At 38.1% G+C, this 23,067-nt stretch overlaps 1 protein-coding gene and 1 long non-coding RNA gene across 2 annotated transcripts; one reads left to right on the plus strand and one right to left on the minus strand.

Moving 5' to 3' along the window:
• Window positions 1–624: 624 nt before the first annotated feature.
• On the minus strand, window positions 625–15,168 carry LOC119521099. Its single transcript, XR_005214306.1, has 4 exons — window positions 15,023–15,168; window positions 12,783–12,881; window positions 10,168–10,223; window positions 625–668 (listed from the first exon to the last, which is right to left on the minus strand). It is a non-coding gene; the product is annotated as an uncharacterized LOC119521099 (long non-coding RNA).
• LOC119521095 (vomeronasal type-1 receptor 4-like) lies at window positions 7,006–12,810 on the plus strand. The gene is made up of 3 exons (XM_037819145.1): window positions 7,006–7,382; window positions 7,632–7,722; window positions 12,493–12,810. Exons 1-3 carry the CDS (start codon window positions 7,006–7,008, stop codon window positions 12,640–12,642), a joined length of 618 nt encoding a protein of 205 aa, XP_037675073.1. The 3' UTR covers window positions 12,643–12,810.
• Window positions 15,169–23,067: the final 7,899 nt, after the last annotated feature.

Here is a 23,067-nt window from a genome sequence, read left to right on the forward strand (position 1 = left end):
CCAGAACAGATCAGGACAGGATTCAGTTGCAGTGTGTCACGTGGAGGATTGAGGTCAGCACTAGGCACCATGGAAGGTGTCTTTGTGGACACTTGGGTTAACATTTGAGTTGTACCATGAGGAGGCAGAAGGGGGTGCCTAGCTCTCTTATCAGGTCTCTGAGTGCTATAGGGGAGGGGGTCTATAAAAGAATGAGTCTCGATTTCTTTACGGGATCCTGACAAGTTAGGATAGGGATCTGGGAAGTCCTCTTGCCTGGAGCCTGGATGCAGAGTTTGGAGTCTTGGTTCAATCTACATGTGGCAGGCTGTGGGCTGGTTTTAGTTCACACCAGGGCTATTGGCCTTGTGTCTAAAGGTTGAAGACATGGTTAAGTCCAAGAATTTTGGGGTCAGGTTGGGGTATATAGGGCAGCATACATCAGGTCTGCTGGCTGTCAGCTTGGCAAAGTGTTTGGATCCTGGCTGGGAAGAGTCACGGATATGGACCTCTTGCCACTTGGTTTGTTCATGAAATGAGAAGAAGCTCAATTCAGGATTTTGGATGAGAGACCCTGCAGGACAGGTGGATCCCATGTCAGGTTTCTTTACAGGGACCTGTGTTCTGAGAACAGGGTCCAGGGCAGGTCTATTCTTCATGGTGTGGATGAGCATCAGCCTCCAGTGATGCTGTGGGAGAAGACAGCACACATACATTATGTATTAGGTTTTCCACTCAAATATTTGGAAAATGAAAATCAATCAAATAAAAAGGCATGCATTGTGTAAAACTAAATTTAAAAGTGTTCCAAATGATCAGTTTTAAGTGAAAATGCTCCCAACCTGAGTGATGGTCAGGAGAAAAATTATAATATCATCTGATTGGTTTTTCCACTTCAGACTGGAAAATACAGTTTCCTGATTGTGTATCTTATTAAACTAATTGAAAACAAAAATTTTATACCCTCTTATAAGGAAGATAAATTGCTTGCAGTTTTGAAGGCCCTTTGATGGCAACTTCAATTTCATGGCCAAATTGAAAAGTTATATCTTACTGCACATAAGAGTCTGTCTTTTGGAAGGCATATGACAGAACCACTTCTACTTCCACAGAGACACCCCAGTACTATGATGTCACCAGGTGTGCAAGTTATCGTACAAAAAAAAAATAAAACTACAGAAATGAGCTGGAATTCCACTGGCCAGGGTGGAATGTTAACTAATTAGTCACAAAGAATACATAGGAGTGAGCAAAATAGGTCCCTGAGAAAGAAATAGAGCAAGACTCCTCTATTATAGCCAAAAGATTGTCATATCCTTATATTTTTGTTGCTGGTTCCCCCGGGTCTACTGTGAAATTTCTGAGTTCAGCTTTCCTCTCACTGTTCTTCATTCTAAAACAAACCATGGTAAGTGGGCATGCCCCAACTTCCTGTCCCCACCTGGGATTAAACATTTTGTAGGGCCTAGTCCTATTCAGGGATTTGAAGTGAGGGACATGTTAAAGACCCTGTGAACTTAGCCAAGACTGCTTGTTTATCCACCTGAGATCCAGTTCCAACTAGGTCCGCCATGTGGGTTTTTTTGATTATGGATTTTCACTTAAGAATCTGTTTCTTTTCTGCCTGCCATGTGCATGTTCCAAGATATTCCCAAGCCTCTTCCTAATAGTGATCCTCCAGGACTAGAATGAACTCCTGAGCGTGGAACCCACAAGTATACTGAACTCTTGTGTATTTCTCTCCAGTGTCCTTTTCTGTGCCTCTAAATTGCTGCATTCATGGGACAGAAGTGGAGGTGTCCAAACTAAGTGGAGTGTCCAAACTAAGGCACCAACCAGAGGATACCTTCACTGAGGAAAGGCCGTTGGGGTCCAGAACACCTCTGTCAGCTTGGAAGTCCAGAACACCTCTGTCAGCTTGGAAGGCATGTGGCTGGTGTCTGCTGGTCCTTTGCTCCTGGGTTGTGCTGCTTTCAGCTTCTGATTCCAGTGACCTTCTCTGTAAGTGTCTGTGGGTTCCATTAGCTTTTCCTGGGCAAACTCTGGTCTTCCTCTCTTTGTTTAGCAACTCCCATATGTCTGGTTTCAACAGCTGTCCCCAAAATGTCTCTGGGTGTTTTCTCTCTAAGCATCTCTCTCAACTCTCTTCAAAATGTCTCTGCCTTTTATTCTCTCATAGAGGACGGCAGTAAAGTGAGATCCTTGGTGAATAGGTGGGAGCACACCTCCATGGAAACAACCCAATCAGAAGGTCCCACCCACAGTTGGGTGGGTCCCGTCTCCATGGGAACAACCAATCAAAGATCCCACCCACAGTAAGTTTGCCCCCACAAAATTGCATTAAAGAACATGGCTTTTTATGGGGTACATAACCAATTCAAACCAGTATAGAAGTGTTCAATAATAATTACTTAAATGGAAGGACTTAACACAAAGTCAGGAATCCTGAATATATATCTGTGCTATTAACCATCAAGCCATATTTCGTTAAATATAATGAGCATGACTCCCTTCTTCACCATATTGTTCCTGGCATGTAAAATAGAGTATCAGATGTTCTAGGCAGTTAATGAGTATTTGCTGAAAGGAAGAATCCTATTGTTAATATTTTTCCATTATACCTAAATATTGAATCTGTCCTCTACTCCCCTACTGAATTTCCCCAACACCTATGAAGTCCTCACCTTCTCGAAATGGGATTCTACCTACAGGTCGTGGCTGAGATGAGTGTGGCCAATGTCAATGACCATATCCCAATGTTTAAACCCAAGTGTTATAGCTAAGGTGTGTATTAGTATAACTTGCAACCTACCCACAATCCTCTACTCTATGTTGAATTTAAGGCATTTTTAGGCATATTTTTAAGGGAGTTTTTTTTGCCTCATGAGCTGAATCTGCATTGATCCATGGAGACTTTCATCACTGCACCCTCCATCCTACCTCTCCACACTGTCTTTATCTCCCTCAGTGGCCTCCACCCACCACCTCGGTGACCTTTAAACATTTCCTAGACCTCTCCCGACATCATGCCTACATTCACCTGAGACTCCTAGACTTCTGTCATTGAACTCCACTTTCATCTAGCATATTTTTTGACTTCCATCCCTCTTCAGTCCTCATACTCCCCATTTCAGAGATGTCAGGTCGTTTCTTGTACCTCTTGGACCCTCACCTTCAAACATGCCATTCCGCAACCATCAGATTTCCACAGCTTCCCAATGTCCTCAACACTGTAATCACGTCTATTTCTCTCCTGGACCCTTTATCCCACTGATACCCAGTTTCCTAACCAGCTTGCTCCCATTTTGCCCCCAGGGCCCATTACCTTTCCCAATTTCATCTTCCCTTCCCACCCTGTGTGTGTGCCTTGAGTCACTAGTAACCTCCACGGCATGCCTACCCCACCTTCATCCCGTCTCCCACTAATTTTTATTTAATTCCTCATAGAAATTAAGTCTCTTGTTCCTTTTTACCCACTCCTACTCTTTACCAGCTTTTGCCCATTATTTCAATATCTTGAGTATCCACTTCTTTCTCATGAGGTCCTGAACCCCTAATGTCTTCATCATCCAATACCTTTCATTCCCTTAAATTCCTTGGACTATTTGCCCATTTTACTCTTAAATATGACAGTACACTTTAACTAGTCAAGTACTTTACCTCCTGACTTGTAACCCCCTGTTTTTCTCTCCCCAGCTTCACTATCATCCCTCATTTTCATTCTCTTGGTTTCACCCTCTTCTCCGTATACCCTCACTTCCCATGGTCCTCATTTTTACCCAACTTTTTCAAACACTCTTGCACTTTCATTACTCAAACACCACAACTTTTTGTCTTAGAACTTTATGCTCACAGTACATTTTACACTTTACACATTGCAGTATCATCCGTGAGAGTGTTGGACAATTGGAAAGAGGATGAAGGATGGATTTATAAAAGAGGCCTGGAGATACGACTCTTCCACATATGAACATGGTATTAAGATATACCTGCACATGCTGAAAGTGTGAGTGAGATTCGAGGAATTTGCGTAGGACTATGTAAGTTTGTGGGTGTGTGCATTAGTGTGTTTAAATGTGAGTGAGGTTTTATATGTGGTGAGTATGGATGAATGTAAGTTTGTAGAAAGTGTCCATGCATGGTGTATAGGTGTAATTATGTGAGTGTGTGGGACTGTGTATCTGTGGGTGTGCAAGCATGAGTGTCTGCATAGGTGTATAAGTGTAAATTATTGTGTGTATGCATGGTAAGGGTTGTTTGTTATTATGGTTCTTATCCATGAATTGGGAATTGAGAGACCTTTGATAATGGACCTGGGAAAACATGGGTTTATTTGTGGAAAAAGACAAAGGATTACTTTGAACCCATATTAATCATTACAAAAGCAATAAGTGCCCATTACTGAAAATTCAGCGAAAAATAAATTTAGAAGACTTTCATGTCTATGCAGTGCTCTCAAAGTGAGCAAGTAGCATTGGTTTATCTGATTGTTAAATGAATGACTCTTTGAACTATCAGATCGTGGTGCTTTCATTACTGAAAGTCTCTTATAAATTTGTCCCTTTCCATAGTTAATGTTCTATTTACACTTCCTAACACTACTGAATAATCAATATTTATAAAGTGTATGTGCCTATAAACAGGGAGGAAAAAAAGCAAAAAAAAAAAAAAAAAAAAAAGAATATGTTCCTATAAAATTTCCGTATCATCTACATTTACAAATTAGCTGACAGTGAGTGCTTGGCATCATATACTTCCTTGGACTTCAATCTATGCAAATCCTTCTTAGGTGCTTTGTTTCTGTTTCTCAGGTAATGACTTAAATGATTGTGGAACTCAGTGGTTTGGAGATTTTGAAAGGACTCACTTTGTGGTAAAAGGACATTTTAGGGCAGCAGAGCATCCTCTGAGACACACACACCTTGTTGCCATTCCCTCCCATGTCAAAACTCAGTCTTTCCTGTCCCCTCCATGGGAGAACATTTTCTCCCCAGGAGCCAAGAGATGGAAGGGCCTTTATCAAACCTTCTGAGGGTCTTTTTGGTGATGCAAACTAGGAACTTGTAATAAGTTTTGGTAATTAGCAACTGAGAAAAATATTTTTCAGAATTATTCTCAGCTCCCCAAGCCTGCCCTGTCAAGACCACACCAGGTGAAAGGATAATTGCAGTTCTGTGGGGAGGTGAGGTCACAGAATCACAGACCCAAAACTCATGATCTGGCTGCCTCTCTCCCATACACGCACTGGCTCTTGTGACCATCACATGGAGCCCACGGTCCTGGCAGCTGGAAGCCGTTGGTGAGTATTTTCTATTTCAGTCTGAGAGGCAGACACTGTAACAGAAGGAGGCATATCAGGAGTCTGGGGAATAGATCATATCAGAAAAGGGATGCTTCCAAGTATGATCTGGGTCCACTGCCAAACCCTACAGGAAGGAGAAATCATTACTAAGTCATGGGCTGAGCTGGTAAAGAGAGATGCGGGTCCCAGACCAGACACCAATCCCTGATGGCTCCTAATGGGATTTAGTGTAATCCTCACTGATAGAGATTGTGGGTGTTTAATCTAGGTGAATAAAAAACCTTTTTAAAACAGAATGTGTTCAAATCTTGTTCTGAAAACAAATGCTGTTTAGCCATCCATATAGGAATCATGGATGTGATTTTCAGGATTACAAGAGGTTTGCCTGTAATAACTCCAACTTGTAATAAAGAGTAGGATGAACCTACAGGAACCATCTCATCCTGTGCAGAAACAGTGTATGTGAAGGGCAACTGCTGGGATGCAAATGTTTCTCTAACTCTGGGATTATGACATGTTTAATGGATCCAGTAGTTATGTCTCTAATGAGAACACCCAGGGTCTGTTGATTATAGTGAGTCTGTTTTCCTTCTTGAAGTCAGGGAAACAGAATTTAAGGGAAAGATAACTTTATTTGTGGGTTTCACACAGCAGCTGCCAGGCACAAATACATCGTATAATCGATCTCTGGTTGAAAAATATTCTAATAGCAATCCAAAAATCTACTCTTTCAGTTTATAATATGCACATGATTCTACACTTTAAAGATTGTATTTTGTATATGTCTTCACTTAAAAATCTTTCAGGAATCTCACTGCATAGCTAATAGTTTTAATTAAGTCGGGTAGTAATACATACACAGGCAATAACTTAGTCTCTATCCTACAGTGTTCTATCTCATGTTTCATGGTGCTCAGTATAGGAGAAGACATGAGATTTTTGAATGATTCTTTTGAATGATTCTTTTGATGGGTGACATTTTACTTTCCTTCCTGACACAAAAGCAAATGAGTCACTCAGTTACTGTCCTAATATGGAGACACTGTTTCATTCATTCAGTCCTACTGGCCCATGGTGGTAGCTCCTGTACCACTACCCTACAATCTACATTTTAAAAATATCTCTAAAGCTTTATTTATGGACAACTCTGGCCTATAGACAAGATCTTAACATGTAAATGGGAAATTGCTACAACCAAAATTATAAAATAACATACCAACATGCTAAAACCCCAGGACAAGATATAATAACAAACCCTAAATGTAGATCTGAGTTATTGGAAGAACGCACCTAACTAGCATTGTTCCTGTAGCATGGTGGTTACAGGCAATGTCTCTGCAATGACCCAGCCTGATGCCAGTCACCACGTTGCCCCTAAACAGGATGTGAATTTACAATAGTCACTTAGCCTTTCTCTGTGTATGTTTTCCTCATCTTTCTAATGAAAGTCCTAGTAATGCCCACCTTGTGGATTTCTCTAGAATAAAGCTACCTCATGTATAGCATTCTTAGCAGAGACTGGTACATTTTAATTTCCTTTTAAATATGCATTCAACACTTAAAAGTCTTATCATAAAAGATAATGTTTAATATTCTATGGGAGAACTAATGTAGGTGGAGAACACTGGATTTCAATAGACATGATGATTGTAGTATACACCTCCTATTTCCTTGCAGGCTCCTCTGATTCTGAAGTCAAATGTCAGTCACTGTGAACTGGCAGAATGTCCTCCAGGAATTTGGTGATAGGAATGGTCTTCTTATCCAAGACTGTAGCTGGAGTCTTTGGAAACTTGTCTGTCCTCTATCATTATCTTTTTCTTTATTGCAGTGGGGGCAGGTTAAGGTCAACAGATTTGATTATCAACCACCTGCTTGTAGCCAATTCCTTAGTCTTATTCTCCAATGGGGTCCCCTGGACAATGGCAGCTTTTGGGTGGGAACAATTCCCCAGTGATTATGGATGCAAACTGCTTTACTACATTTACAGAGTGGGCAGGGGTGTGTGCATTGGCAGCACCTGTGTCTTGAGTATCTTCCAGGTCATCATCATCAGTCCCAGGAACTCCAGGTGGGCAGAGCTTAAAGTGAAAGCTCCCAGGTACATCAGCCTCTCCATATCCCTGTGCTGGCATCTCATCATGCTGGCAAATATAATTATTCCTATAGATTTGACCAGACATTGGAGAAATGATACTATCAAAATGGGAAAAGATTTCGGGTACTGTTCTGCTAAATATCACGACAGAAGTGCAGACTCTCTGTATGCTGCATTGTTTTCATTCCCTGATGCTCTGTGTTTGGGGCTCATGCTCTGGGCCAGCGGCTCCATGGTTTCCATCCTGTACAGGCACAAGCAGCGGGTCCAACACATCCACAGGACCAGCCTCTCCCCCAGGTCCTCCCCTGAGTCCAGAGCTACCCAAACCATCCTTCTACTGGTGAGCACCTTTGTATCCTTTTACACTCTCTCCTGCATCTTTCAGGTTTGTATCAATGTTTATGATCATCCCAATATCTATGTGGTGAACATGGCTGCATTATTCTCTGTGTGTTTCCCAACCGTCAGCCCCTTTCTACTCATGGGCTGGGTCTCCATTGTCTTCAAACTCTGCTTCACCAGGGTGAGTAATACAAAATCTCCTAATCTTATTAGCAATATGTAATGCTATGTTTTTGCAGTGTTTGTTTGTTTATTTAGCTGTCCCCATAGATGTGGAAGCACAGTTATGAAATTGTCACAGTGCAGTAGAGTGGGGAGCAGGATACTGTGAGCTCATGCACCAAAAATAGAACAATAAATGGAAACAGCAAATGTAAATGAAATTTTATGTAATTATATGTAAATACTTATAGAATTGAAATTTTATTATTACTTGCTGTGTAGTTATTCAGAGTGTATACAATAAAAATCCAGTAGGTTCTAAGACTTTCTGGAGATTATGTGGGAAATCTTTGGGTTTACAACTTTCCATCTGATATTAAACTTCTCCTGAAATTAAGTAAGCACAACGTTGTAGGCAGAGTTCCTTGAGAAAGGAACATGTGAGAATCATTCAGAAATCTGAAGAAAAACAGCTTCTTGTAATCATGTGGTAGCATGGGGTGAAACATGACAACAACTTCAGTTTTAGTACAGGCTTTGGGAACCAAGATAGGAAATTTGTATATTAAATCCTTAGAACATGGCAGTTGTTTGAAATAGAATTATATGAAGGGGTATTAGTATATTTAAATCACTCACATGCAGAAATGGGCAGCTTCAACTGCAGAGGGATAAAGGATAGCACAAAAACATGTTTTCACTGATTAAAAAAATAATCAGTCACTGTTGAATGTTAAAAAACAAATGAGGTCTGGGATAAAACTGCATGGATTTTGGGGATCTGTGAGAGCAGATACTTCTGCTTAATGTGAGGATGCCAACTGGTCACATTAGAAAGAAGGTGTGTTTGGGCACAATCTCACATCTCTAAATTGAAGAGGTAAGTGTAGACTTTCATGAAACTGAAAGCAGTGGAGAAATAGCCTTTTGGAGAAAGGAAGTCATGAATCCCTTTATGTAGAGTTTGTGGCCTATGGATTTCCAAAGAAACATAATAGATATTTCTCAAGTGTAGGAAGGGTTTCAATACATCTATCTCCGTATTTACATAACTAAGATGATATGAAGTATTAACGATTCAATATTGAAAAACAAAAGAGTCAGTTTGATCTAATGCAAATGTATTGAACATTGTGGTACAAAAATAGAGAAATATATTTTTCTTTCACATATTTTTCTTCTATGAGACCACACAGCAAGGTACAAAAAGTGAAGTGTGTACACACACACTCACACACACATATACATATTATAGACACACATATATATACACACACGTACGTATGTTTGTCAGTGTATCTATGTGTTTATGTTGGTTTATATTGGTATGTGCATGTATACATTTGTTATGGATGCATATGTGTGTACATCAGAGTGAGATAATACTTTTTATTCATCTAGCAGTTATATTGGAAATTTTACATTAAGAAGTATAATGATACCAATTACAGTAATGACAAGTTTCTTTAACTTTAAAGTCTACTTTATCTAATGTTTAGATAATCTTGATAGTTGTTTAATTGGTTACAATTATGTATAATGTATCATTTTTAATTCTACTTTAATCCTAAAATTTTGCTATTTGTCTTGGAAAAAATATCCAATTAAATGTAGTCAACTAATGATGTTCCCCAAATAGGAGCAAATATTCTATGTATATTTAATGTGGTAAGTGATAGGTTTGGGGTTAGGCTTACCACCTCATTGTGTGTTCTTCATTACTATTCATCTATTCTCTAATTCTTTCTATCTTAACTTATGTGCGTTGTAAAGTTTTAAAAAAGAATTCTACAATTCACTCTTTGATTTTGTAGATTTTATACTGTGTATCCCAGTTTTATTGAAATCTAGAAATTAAACCTCCTTTAAAAATTCTGTTGAATGGTTGTCATGGATCGCTTGAGTGGAATCACAGTAATTGAACATATGAATCAAGAATCAAGTATGCATTTGCAAAAGGAATTTGAGTTTCTTTATAGATCTGCGCATGTGAGTACAAGAGGGAAATGAAAATGTCTTGTTTGAAACCTTCCAAATATTTACAGCTTTTAGGCAATAGGTCAATTAGTTACCAGTGCATCTAACAGCAATAACAGCATATTTTGGAATTAGGTTTTTTTTTAAGATTCAGGTAAGTTTTACAAAATTTTGAAATTTAACCCTTGTATTTGGTTGTCTTCAAAATAATATTTCCAAGTACAGTAATAAAAGAAAGGAGAATTAGAAAGTAATAGGTATATTTATATTCATTTCCTTCTTACACAGAATAAAGGCACTTTACCTGACACTTGATCTCATCAGATTCTTTGAGCAGGTTACGTTGAAGAAATGTTGCTGCTGCAGTTAGTGGGAGGAGAAATTCATCTTGTTAGAACTATTCCTGCTGGTTTTTACTAAGACTAAATGCATACTGAAACCACAGTTAATTAATTAACTAAGCACAGGGTATTTTTTAAATACCTTTAAGTTACAGTTTGACTATAGAAGGATGTTTCAAAACTAATCTAATTACCTTCTGCCAACTTTAAAATTTGCAAATAGGTATTTAAAAACAATTTTCCAAGACAGATGCACAGATCTTAATGCACATCACAATGCAATTTAACAAACCAAACTCAACCCTGGATACAGCCCCCAGGTCATAAAGCAGAATATTGTGAGTCCTAAAGACTCCTCCTTGGGCCCCCCCCCAGTCCTCCAAAGGGAAACCACCATGAGGACATCTAATAGCACAGATTGCTTTCACTCATTATGTACTTTATCTAAATGGAATCATAGAGAATGACTGTTCTGAATTTGTTTTTATCATGCCATATGTTTTTTTTGTGAAATTATCTTTACACTTGCATGTTATCATAGATCATTCGTTGGTGTTGATGTGTTGGATTCCATTGTGTGACTCTAACAATTTAATCATTCCACTTGAAACACATGGGAGGGAAGGGTGACTTGTTTGTTTTTTTGAAGTGAAGAAAATATTCACAATTAAATCCTGGTGGCAATGGCAGAAATCTGAATATGCTAAAAAACTGAATTGTAAACTTTAAAGGTGAATCTTATGCTCTGGAATTATATCTCTGCAGAGCTGTTAAGGAAATAAAGGAATTTATGGCTCACATCTTACACTCCAATTCCACCCTGAGATTATCACTATGAATTAATGACTTCATTATTGACAGTTTTCATTTTGTGGAGGATCCACATGGGAAGGCTTTGATACCCGAGATTCCTATCAGAGATGGTGCATTTTAATGACCTGCACTATCAATGAGGAAGGACTTTACTTGAATGCTCCATGAGCTCAATGTAGACCAAGATTAAGAAAATGTAAATTTCAAAGCATTGGTATTAATGGGCCATGATCACTCTGAAAAATCTTAAAGAGGAGTGAATAGGAGAGAACTGCTCTGCCAGCAGTAATGTAGAAAGCCAAAAGTCTTTAAAACAATATTTTAAAATAGTATTAGAGACTACGGAAAACAGAGCTGTATGTGGCATGTAAGTGCTTTAAATTTGCCCATGAAAATTAAAATTAGTTTTAATTTAAAGATACATCTTTCACTGCTTTGTAATTTATATTGATATTGATAAATCAGCTTTCTCATTCCTTTGGATTTAATATTAGTAACATATTTTTTCTGACAAGAAGTTCATCCTAGATATAGAAATTTGTAGCAGTCAAGTTGACCTTTATTTCCTTTTATGATCTAATATGTCTTCCAAATGTTAAGGGCTTCATACATTTACAACGGAGTCTCTTTCTTATAGTTCTTGATTACGTTGGCAAGGCCATGCTTATTTTATTGCTTTTCTCAAACATGTTTCCCATTTCTATTCTTATTGGCGATTATCGCTTTACAATTTTTCACTTATCCCTTTTGTTTGCAATAATTTATGGGTCTATTTAATTCCGGTTTATGCTGTCCTTCCCTTAGGTTACATGTTTGGATAATTGGTTCATTCATTTTAATGACCATTGGCTTCAAACAAACATTTTCATAACTGGCAATTTGGAAATAATTTTGGATTCACAAAAGAAAGTTGTAAACATTTTAAAAGAATTCCCTGATCCCATGTCTGCAAATGTTCACAACTCTATTCCTTGCTCTGAGTGTATACACATATCCATAATCCATATAAATATTAAATACAATTCATATCTGTATTATAAAATATATAATTTATTTTATGAAATGTTTCTAAATAATTTGCAGGTATAATGAGCATTTTTCCTGAAATATAAATTCAGTATGAATTTCCTAAATGCCACAACATGCCTTCAAGTAATCAATGTAAAATTAAGAATATTTTGAAATGAACATTAATATGTTACTGCTATGGAAATTTCAGACCACTTTCAAGTTTTGCCAGTTGACAAATTATACTTTTATCCACAAGTGATCCAGGTCAGAGTCAAGGGAAGCAATGAGTTCTCATGCCTGCTCCATCTCCTTCAATATAAAGGATCTCTCCAGCGTCCCTTAACTTTCCCTTGACATTTTGAAGGGTTCATGCTATTTATGTAGAATGGGCCTGAATTTGCATTTCCCTGATGTTTCCTTATGATTAGACTCAGATTCAGACTTACTATGTTTTTTGTCCACAGTTCCACAATGGTGATGTGTCCTTCTGGGGGCATCTAACGGGAGGCACATGGTATCAGTTTGTCTCATCCGGGCTGTTGTTAACTTCACTCACCTATAGTGCTCTCTGCCAGATTTCGCCACTGGAACCTTCGTTATGTGTCTCCTCGTGATTATTAATTGTCTTGAAGGATTTTATGAGCTTATGTGCATAAGTTTTTGTGCATAAGCTGCCATGTTTAATCTGGAAACTCCACTTTCTTCCTTAGATTCTGTTTGTTTGTAAACAGGTTTGGAAAATAAAGGCTTTTACCTTTGCTTACTGGAGATATTGCCTTTTGCATGTGGCTGTTCTGAAACAGACCTCTGTCCTGTTGGATTCCAGGTTAGTCCACACACGTCACAGGTGGCTCTGTGTTCCATTTTATATTACAAGAAAAAAGAAGAAAAATATAATTAATACTTATAGAGTCTCAAAATGATAAGTTAGAATTCAGCAAAAATAAGAAATAAAACAAAATTTTTCCCCCAAAAACAAGACTCAGTAACAAGACCTCTTATATTAGTTTATATCGTTTTGTGTGGTTGTGTTCATGGTGTGTTAAAAGGCACAGAATCATAAGTAGGTTTCTGAGTGTTATTCAGTTTGGGGATATTAAGAATAGTGCTGGAATATAAATTCCAGAACTTGAGTTTTGATGATGCATGTGGAATTTCTGATGGGTGTGTATTAGAAGTGTAATTTTTCAGTAATAGGTCTCTATCTATTCAGTTTTAGTAGATACTGAATCCAGGATAATGACCAAGATGAGCAAGGTAGGATTTATGTGGACCTAGTTTCAAAACTTGTGATTCTCCCCTGGGCCAGATGCATCTTTCTTTCACAGACATTAATCTCAGACCACTCTGGTTTCCACCTGTTTTGAACTGAATTCTCTCCCCCAAAATAATTTGTTTAGTTGAGCACATAACGGCCCTTAGTGTGATTAAAATTTAAACCCTTACATCATCAAGTGTAAGTAAAGAGGAGGATCAAATATGTCTCATACATTTGCTGGTGTCAGTGAAAGGGGCACAAGCACTTATGAAAATTGTTTGACACTTTCTTCTAAAAACCAAATGTACACTTTCTAGCAACACTTTTATTCTTAGATATTTACCTAAGAGGAACACAGACATTAATCCACAAAAATCATTTGAACATAAATGGTCTTGGTCTCTTTATTCCTGATATTCAAAGACTGAAAACAATAGAAATGTCCAAGTGGAGAAAATATAAAGTCATTTTATGGTCATATAATGAAATATTGCACAGCAATAAAAAAGAACAAACTACTGATATACTCAACAATGTAGCTGAATCTCAAAAACTCTATACTTAGTAAAATAAGACAAACAGAATAGATTACCCACAGTGTATTTACAATGATATAAAGATCTAGAACATGAGAAACCACTTTATATGTTAGAGATTGGATCAGGGGTTTCCTGGAGTGAGATGTGGAAGACTGACTGCAACGGGGCTGAGGAGACTTTTGGAATTATGTGAATGTTCTGTATCATGGAGTAGTAATTGTTTGAGTGTTGTGATGGTTAGTTTCGTGTATCAACTTGGACAGATGATGGTGTCCAGTTGTCTGATCAAGCAAGCACTGGCCTAACCATTATTGCAAGGACATTTGTGGCTGGTTTATAAACCAGAAGGCTGCTTTATTAAATCATCAGTCAATTGGCTGCAGCTGTGAGTAATTACATCAATGAAGGGTGTGTCTTCCACAATGAGAGAATTCAGTCAGCTGGATTTAATCCAATCAGTTGGAGACTTTTAAGGGAGACAGATAGAGGACCTTCACTTCTTCGGTTAACCAGTGAAGCGTTTCCTAAGGAGTTCATCGAAGTTGCCAGTTTAATGCCTGAGTTGTTCATCGAGCATCTTCATTGGAGTTGCCAGTTTGCCGCCTGCCCTACGGAATTTGGACTCATGCATACCCATAGTTGTGTGAAAACTTTTATAAAATCTTGCATTTATAGATGTCTCTTGTTGATTCTGTTTCTCTAGAGAACCCTAACTAATACAACTTGGTACTGGGAGTGGTTTGAGAAACAGAATCTTTTTTTTTAAATTCAGTTTTATTGAGATATAGTCACATGCCATGCAGTCATACAAAGCGTCCATTCAGTTGTTCACAGTACCATTATACAGTTGTGCATTCATCACCAAAATTAATTTTGAACATTTTCATTACCACACACACAAAAATAATAATAAAAATTAAGGTGAAAAAGGACAATTAAAGCAAAAAAGAAAACTGTGTGCCTTTTTTTTTGCCCTCAGTTTTCTACTCATCCATCCATACACTGGACAAAGAGGAGGGTGGTCCACATGGCTCTCCCAATCACATGTCACCCCTCATAAGCTACATTTTTATACAGCTGTCTTCAAGATTCAAAGGTTCTGGGTTGTAGTTTGATAGTTCCAGGTATTTACTGCTAGCTATTCCAATTCTTTGGAACCTAAAAAGGGTTATCTATATTGTGCATAAGAGTACCCACCAGAGTGACCTCTCAGCTCCTTTTGGAATATCTCTGCCACTGAAGGTTATGTCGTTTCATTTCACATCCTTTTTCATCAAGAAGATGTTCTCCACCCCATGATGCCGGATCTAGATTCCTGCCCGGGAGTCGTATTCCACGTTGCCAGGGAGATTTACTCCCCTGGGTGTCAGATCCCACGTAGCAGGGAGGGCAGTGATTTCACCTGCCAAGTTGGCTTAGCTAGAGAGAGAGGGCCACATCTGAGTAACAAAGAGGCATTCAGGAGGAGACTCTTAAGCACAATTATAGGCAGGCCTAGCCTCTCATTTGAAGCAAGTCCTCCCAAGGGCAATTCCTGTGGTAGAGTGCTCAGCCCATCAAACCACCAGTCCCCTATGTCTGTGAGCACATCAGCAACCATCGAGGTGGGGAAGCCCAACACCCCTGCATTCTCCACCAGCTCCTCAGTGGGGCCCTGAATATTTTTTCCTTTTTTTAAAAAAATTAACTCTTCTTTTTAAATTAACTATTATCTATATCAGAAAAATTAGAAAAAAACATACAATAAAAAAACATTTCAAACCAACCATAACAAAGGAGTAAGAAAAAGACAACTAACCTAAAATAACTACTTTACTTCCAACATGTTCCCACTCTACTGCAAGAAAATAACCTAATATAGCAACATTTCTGTGAACTTCTTCCTATCATACCCACCAGAAATTAACAAACCGTAGTCATTCCTGGGCATTCCCAGAATGTGAAATTTACCCATGATAGCTTATCTGTTCTTACTGGGTTATCGTTCTCCCTTCATTAATTGCTCTCTATTGCTAGTTCCCCTACATTCTATATTATAAACCATTTATTTTACATTTTTCAGTGTTTACTTTAGTGGTAGCATATAATATTTCTCTTTTTGTGCCTGGCTTATTTTTTTTTTAATTCAGTTTTATTGTGAAATATTCACATACCATACAATCATCCATGATGTACAATCAACTATCTGCAGTACCATCTTATAGATGTGCGTTGATCACCCCAATCTATTTTTTAACATTTTCCTTACACCAGAAAGAATCAGAATAAGAATAAAAAAAAACCCACACACCCATAGCACCCCTCACCCCATCCCACCCTATTTTAATTTAGGTTTTGTCCCCATTTTTCTACTCATCTATCCATACAGTGGATAAAGGGATTGGATCCACAGGGTTTTCACAATCACACTGTCATCCATTGTAAGCTACACTGTTATACAATCGTCTTTAAGAGTCAAGGCTACAGGGTTGGAGTTTGGTAGTTTCAGGTATTTACTTCTAGCTATTCCAATATATTAAAACCAAAAAAGTGCTATCTATATAGTGCACAAGAATGTCCACCAGAGTGACCTCTCAACTTCATTTGAAATCTCTCAGTCACTGAAACTCCATTTCATTTCATTTTGCATCCCCCTTTTGGTAAAGATGTTCTCAATTCCATGATGCCATGTCCAGATGCATCCCCGGGAGTCGTATCTTGTGTTGCCAGGGAGATTTACACACCTGGGAGCCAGGTCCCACGTAGGCTTATTTTGCTCAGCATTATGTCTTCAAGTTTCATGACATCGTTCCTTCTCAATGCCATGTAGTATTCCATCGTGTGTATATACCACATTTATTTATCCACTCATCTGTTGAAAGACATTTGCGTTGTTTCATCTCTTGCAATTGTGTATAATGCTGCTATGAATATTGGTGTGCAGAGATCTGTTCGTGTCACTGCTTTCAGATCTTCCGGGAATATACCAAAAAGTGCAATTGCTGGATTGAAGGGTAACTCTATATCTGGTTTTCTAAGGAACTGCCAGACTGACGTCCAGAGTGGCTGAACCATTACACAGTCACACCAACAAGTTATAAGAGTTCCACTTTCTGCACATCCTCTCCAACATTGTAATTTCCTGTTTGTTTAATGGCAGCCATTCTAATTGGTGTGACATGGTATCTTGTTGTGGTCTTAATTTGTATCTCTCTAATAGCAGGGAAGCTGAACATTTTTTCATGGGTTTCCTGGCCATTTGTATTTCCTCTTCAGAGAAGTGTCTTTTCATATCTTTTGCCCATTTTATCATTGGGCTGTCTGTACTATTGTCATTGAGTTGTAGGATTTCTTTATATATGCAAGATATCAGTCTTTTGTCAGATACATGGTTTCCAAAAATTTTTGTCCCATTGAGTTGGCTGCCTTGTCACCTTTTTGAGAAATTCTTTTGAGGTACAGAAACTTCTATGCTTGAGGAGCTCCCATTTATCTATTTTTTCTTTTGTTGCTTGTGCTTTTGGTGTAAGGTCTAGGAAGTGGCTGCCTAATACAAGGTCTTGAAGATGTTACTGTATATTATCTTCTATGAGTTTTATGGTACTGTTTCTTATATTGAGATCTTTAATCAACCTTGAGTTAATTTTTGTGTAGGGTGTGAGGTAGGGTTCCTCTTTCATTCTTTTGGTTATGGATATCCAACTCTCCCAGACCCATTTGTTGAAAAGACTGTTATGTTCCAGTTCAGTGGCTTTGGGGGCCTTATCAAAGATGAGTCAGGTGTAGATCTGGGGGTCTATCTCGGAATCCTCAATTCAATTTCATTGATCAATATGTCTGTCTTTGTGCCAGTACCATGCTGTTTTCACAACTGTGGCTTTATAGTAAGCTTCAAAGTCAGGGAGTGTAAGTCCTCCCACTTTGTTTTTCTTTTTTAGAGTGTCTTTAGCAATTCAAGGTATCTTCCCATTCGAAATAAATTTGATAACTTGCTTTTCCAAGTCTGCGAAGTAGGTTGTTTGAATTTTGATTGAGATTGCATTGAATCTGTAGATAAGTTTGGGTAGAATTGACATCTTAATGACATTTAGCTTTCCTATCCATGAACACGGAATATTTTTCCATCTTTTAAGGTCCCCTTCCATTTCTTTTACTAGAGTTATGTAGTTTTCTTTGTATAGGTTTTTTACATCTTTGGTTAAGTTTATTCCTAGGTACTTGATTTTTTTAGTTGCTATTGAAAATGGTATCTTTTTCTTGAGTGACTCTTCAATTTGTTCATTTCTAGCATATAGAAACATTACTGACTTATGTGCATTAATCTTGTATCACACTACTTTGCTAAATTTGTTAGCTCTAGTAGCTGTATCATCAATTTCTCAGGGTTTTCCAGATGTAAGATCATATCATCTGCAAACAATGACAGTTTTACTTCTTCCTTTCCAATCTGGATGCCTTTTATTTCATTGTCTTGCTGGATTGCCCTGGCTGGCACTTCCAGCACAATGTTGAATAACAGTGGTGACAGCGGGCATCCTTGTCTTGTTCCTGATTTTAGAGGGAAGGTTTTCAGTCTCTCAGCATTGAGTACTATGCTGGCTGTGGGTTTTTCATATATGCTCTTTATCATATTGAGAAAGTTTCCTTCAATTCCTACCTTTTGAAGCGTTTTTATCAAAATGGGATGTTGGATTTTGTTGAATGCCTTTTAAGCATCTATTGAGATGATCATTTGATTTTTCTCTTCTGATTTCTTTTTTTTAATTAAATTCAGTTTTATTGAAATACATTCACACACCATACAATCATCCATGATATACAATCCACTGTCCACAGTATGGTAACATAGTTATGCGTTCGTCACCACAATCTATCTACATCAGAAAGAACCAGAACAAGAATAAAAAATAAAAGTGAAAAAAAAACACCCAAATCATCCCCCCATCCCACCCCATTTGTCCTTTAGTTTCTTCTGATTTCTTAATGTGTTGTAATACATTCATTGATTTTCTTATGTTCAACCATCCTTGCATGCCCGAAATGAACCCCACTTGGTCATGTTGTATGATTTTTTTAATGTGTCTTTGGATTTGATTTGCAAGTATTTTGTTGAGAATTTTTGCATCTATATTCATTGGGGAGATAGGCCTGTAGTTTTCCTTTTTTGTTTCATCTTTGCCTGGTTTCGGTATTAGATTGACATTAGCTTCATAAAATGGGTTAGGTAGTGTTCCATTTTCTTCGATGTTTTGAAAGAGTTTAAGTAACATTGGTGTCAGTTCTTTTTGGAAAGTTTGGTAGAATTCCCCTGTGAAGACATCTGGCCCTGGGCATTTATTTGTGGGAAGCTTTTTGATGACTGGATCTCTTTGCTTGTGATTGGTTGGTTGAGGTCTTCTATTTCTTCTCTGGTCAGTTTAGGTTCTTCATATGTTTCTAGGAGATTGTCCATTTCCTCTACATTATTGAGTTTGTTGGCATAGAGTTGTTCATAGTATCCTCTTATAATTTTAAAAATTTCTTTGGGATCCACAGTAATGTCACCTTTCTCATTCATTATTTTGTTTATATGGGTCTTCTCTCTTTTAGATTTTATTAGTCTATCTAGGGGCTTTTCAATCTTGTTGATCTTCTCAAAGAACCAACATTTGGTATTATTTATTCTATTTTTTTTTTGTTCTCTATGTCATTTATTTCTGCTTTAATTCTTGCTTTTTTTTCCTACTTGGTTTAGGGTTGGTTTGCTCTTCATTTTCTAGCTTCTTCAGTTGATCCATTAGTTCTTTGATTTTGGTTCTTTCTTCCTTTTTAATGTATGCATTTAGTGCTATAAATATCCCCCTCAGTACCGCTTTTGCTGCATCCCATAGGTTTTCGTATGTTGTATTCTCATTTTCATTCATCTCTATATATTTACCAATTTCTCTTGCTATTTCTTCTTTCACCCACTGATTGTTCAGGAGTGTGTTGTTTAACCTCCAGGTATTTGTGAATTTTCTAAGTCTCTGATGACTAGTGACTTCTAATAGTATTCCACTGTGGTCAGAGAATGTGCTTTGAATAATTTCAATTTTTTTTAATTTATTCAGGCTTGTTTTATGTCCCAGCATATGATCTATTCTGGAGAACGTTCTGTGAGCACTAGAGAAGAATGTGTATCCTGGTGATTTGGGATGTAATGTTCTATATAGATGTCTATTAAATCCAATTCATTTATCATATTGTTTAGGTTTTCAATTTCCTTATTGGTCTTCTGTCTGGTTGATCTATCTATAGGAGAGAGTGATGTGCTGAAGCATCCCACAATTATTGTGGAAACATCAATTGCTTCCTTTAGTTTTGCCAGTGTTTGTCTCATATATTTGGTTGCACCTTGTTTGGGTGCGTAAACATTAATGATTGTTATTTCTTCTTGTTGAATGTCCCCTTTTATTAGTATGTAGTGGCCATCTTTGTCTCTCATGACATCCTTGCATTTAAAGCCTATTTTATCTGAGATCAATATTGCTACTCCTGCTTTCTTTTGGTTGTAGCTTGCATGAAACATTTTTTCCATCCTTTCACTTTTAACTTCTCTGTGTCCCTGGGTCTAAGATGAGTCTCTTGTATGCAACATATCAATGGTTCTGGTTTTTTTTTTTTTTTTTTTTTTTGGTCCATTCTGACAATCTATATCTTTTGATTGGGGAGTTTAACCCATTTACATTCAACGTTATTACTGTGAAGGCATTTTTTTTTTATTAAATTCAGTTTTATTGAAATAAATTCACACACCATACAATCATCCATGGTATACAATCCACTGTCCACAGTATGATAACATAGTTATGCGTTCATCACCACAATCTATCTCTGAACATTTTCCTTACATCAGAAAGAACCAGAACAAGAATAAAAAATAAAAGTGAAAAAAGAACACCCAAGTCATCCCCCCATCCCACCCCATTTGTCCTTTAGTTTTTATCCCCATTTTTCTACTCATCCATATACTAGATAAAGGGGGTGTGATCCACAAGGTCTTCACAATCACACTGTCACCCCTTGTAATCTACATTATTATATAATTGTCTTCAGGAGTCCAGACTGCTGGGTTGGAGTTTGGTAGTTTCAGGTATTTACTTCTAGCTATTCCAATACATTAAAACCTAAGGGGTGTTATCTATATAGTGCATAAGAATGTCCACCAGAGTGACCTCTCAACTCCATGTGAAATCTCTCAGCCACTGAAACTATTTTGTCTCATTTTGCATCCCCCTTTAGGTCAAGAAGATACTCTCAGTCCCACGATGCCAGGTCCACATTCATCACCGGGAGTCATATTCTGCATTGCCAGGGAGATTTACACCCCTGGGAGTTGGGTCCCACGTAGGGGGGAGGGCAGCGAGTTCACCTGTCGAGATGGCTCAGTTAGAGAGAGAGAGGGCCACATCTCAGCAACAAAGAGGTACTCAGGGGGAGACTCTTAGGCACCATTACACGCAAGTTTAAACTCTCCTTTGTGGTAATGAGCTTCATAAGGGCAAGTCCCATGCTCGAGGGCTCAGCACATCAAACCGTGTGAAGGCATTTCTTGAATCAGCCATCTTATCCTTTGGTTTATGTTTCTCAGATATATTTTTTCCCTCTCTCTCTTAATGTCCTTTAACATACCCATAATGAATCTCTTTAGTACTGAACCTTTCTCCATATCTCTCTCTTCTTTCTTTCTTTCTCGGTTGGTAGGGCTCCCTTAAGTACCTCAAGTAGGACAGTTCTCTTCTTAGCAAATTTTCTCAGCATTTGTTTCTGAAAAATTTAAGCTCTCCCTCAAATTTGAAGGAGAGCCTTGCTGGATAAAGAATTCTTGGCTGGCAATTTTTCTCTCTTAGAATTTTAAGTATGTCATGCCACTGCCTTCTCGCCTCCATGGTGGCTGCTGACTAGACACTCCTTAGCCTTATGCTGTTTCCTTTGTATGTGGTGAATTGCTTTTCTCTTGCTGCTTTCAGAACTTGCTCCTTCTCTTCAGTAGTTGAAGACAAAATATCAGAATATGTCTCAGAGTGGGTTTATTTGCATGTATTCTATTTGGAATTCACTGGGCATTTATGATTTGTGTATTTATGGTGTTTAGAAGGTTTGGGAAGTTTTCCCTAACAATTTCTTTGAATAATCTTCCTAGATCTTTACCCTTCTCTTCCCCTTCTGGAACACCAATGAGTCTTATATTTGGACATTTTATATTATCTACCATATCCCTGAGGTCCATTTCAATTTTTTTAATTTTTTTCCCCATTCTTTCTTTTGTTCTTTCATTTTGCATTCTGTCATCCTCCAGGTCACTGATTTGCTGTTCAGCTTTCTCTATCTTGTACTATGAGTATCCAGAATCTCGTTAATTTGGTCAACAGTTTCTTTTATTTCCATAAGATCATCTATTTTTTTATTTCCTCTTGCAATTTTTCCTTTATGCTCTTCTAGGGTCTTCTTCATGTCCTTTATATCCTGTGCCATGCTTTCATTGTTTGTCTTTAGTTCTTTGATTAACTGCTCCAAGTACTGTGTCTCCTCTGATCTTATGATTTGGGTGTTTGGGCTTTGGTTAGCCATATCGTCTGTTTTTTTCATATGCTTTAAAATTTTCTGTTGTTTTTGGCCTCTTGGCATTTGCTTAACTTGGTAGGGTTCTTTTCAGATATACAGACCGATTCAAACCCTTATCTCTAATATGTCAGATGTACAGCTTCATGGAGTAAACTTTCTCTAACTAACTAGCAGGTGGCACCTGCGAGCCACCTAGTCCCATCAAGCCAGTTCTCCCCCACTTTGTCTTTGTGGTGAGTGGGGGTGTGAGTCTTGTGGCATCCAATTGGTGCACCAAGCTTGCATGTGTAGTTGGTGTTGCCAGCACTGCATATGTGGTGTGTGTCTGAGTAATTGGGGGGGGGGAGCGGCTTTAATAATCAAATCTCCTAGTTGTTTCTGGAGATTCAAAGCTGTTGCAATAGTCTAATCCTTCAGTTCAGTCTTGCCACAGTTTTCTCTGCCACTGACCCACGAGTCCTTGGTATTGGGGTATGGTCCCTGGGGCTTGCGAGTGGGTCCCTCTTCCAAGCTGTGCACTCCAAGATCTTCTGCTGAGGGACAACTGTGCTATGTCACAGGTGAGTGCCACACCCAAAGGGAAGTTCTGGGCTGCAGGGCTCTGTAGGGGCATTCCAAGTCTGCTAAAAGGATGGCTGAATCAGGCATGTTAATTTCTCCCTTTTCACACAGCTCCACCT

The sequence above is a fragment of the Choloepus didactylus genome, chromosome 27 (genome assembly GCF_015220235.1).
Source record: "Choloepus didactylus isolate mChoDid1 chromosome 27, mChoDid1.pri, whole genome shotgun sequence".
NCBI lineage: Eukaryota > Metazoa > Chordata > Mammalia > Pilosa > Megalonychidae > Choloepus > Choloepus didactylus.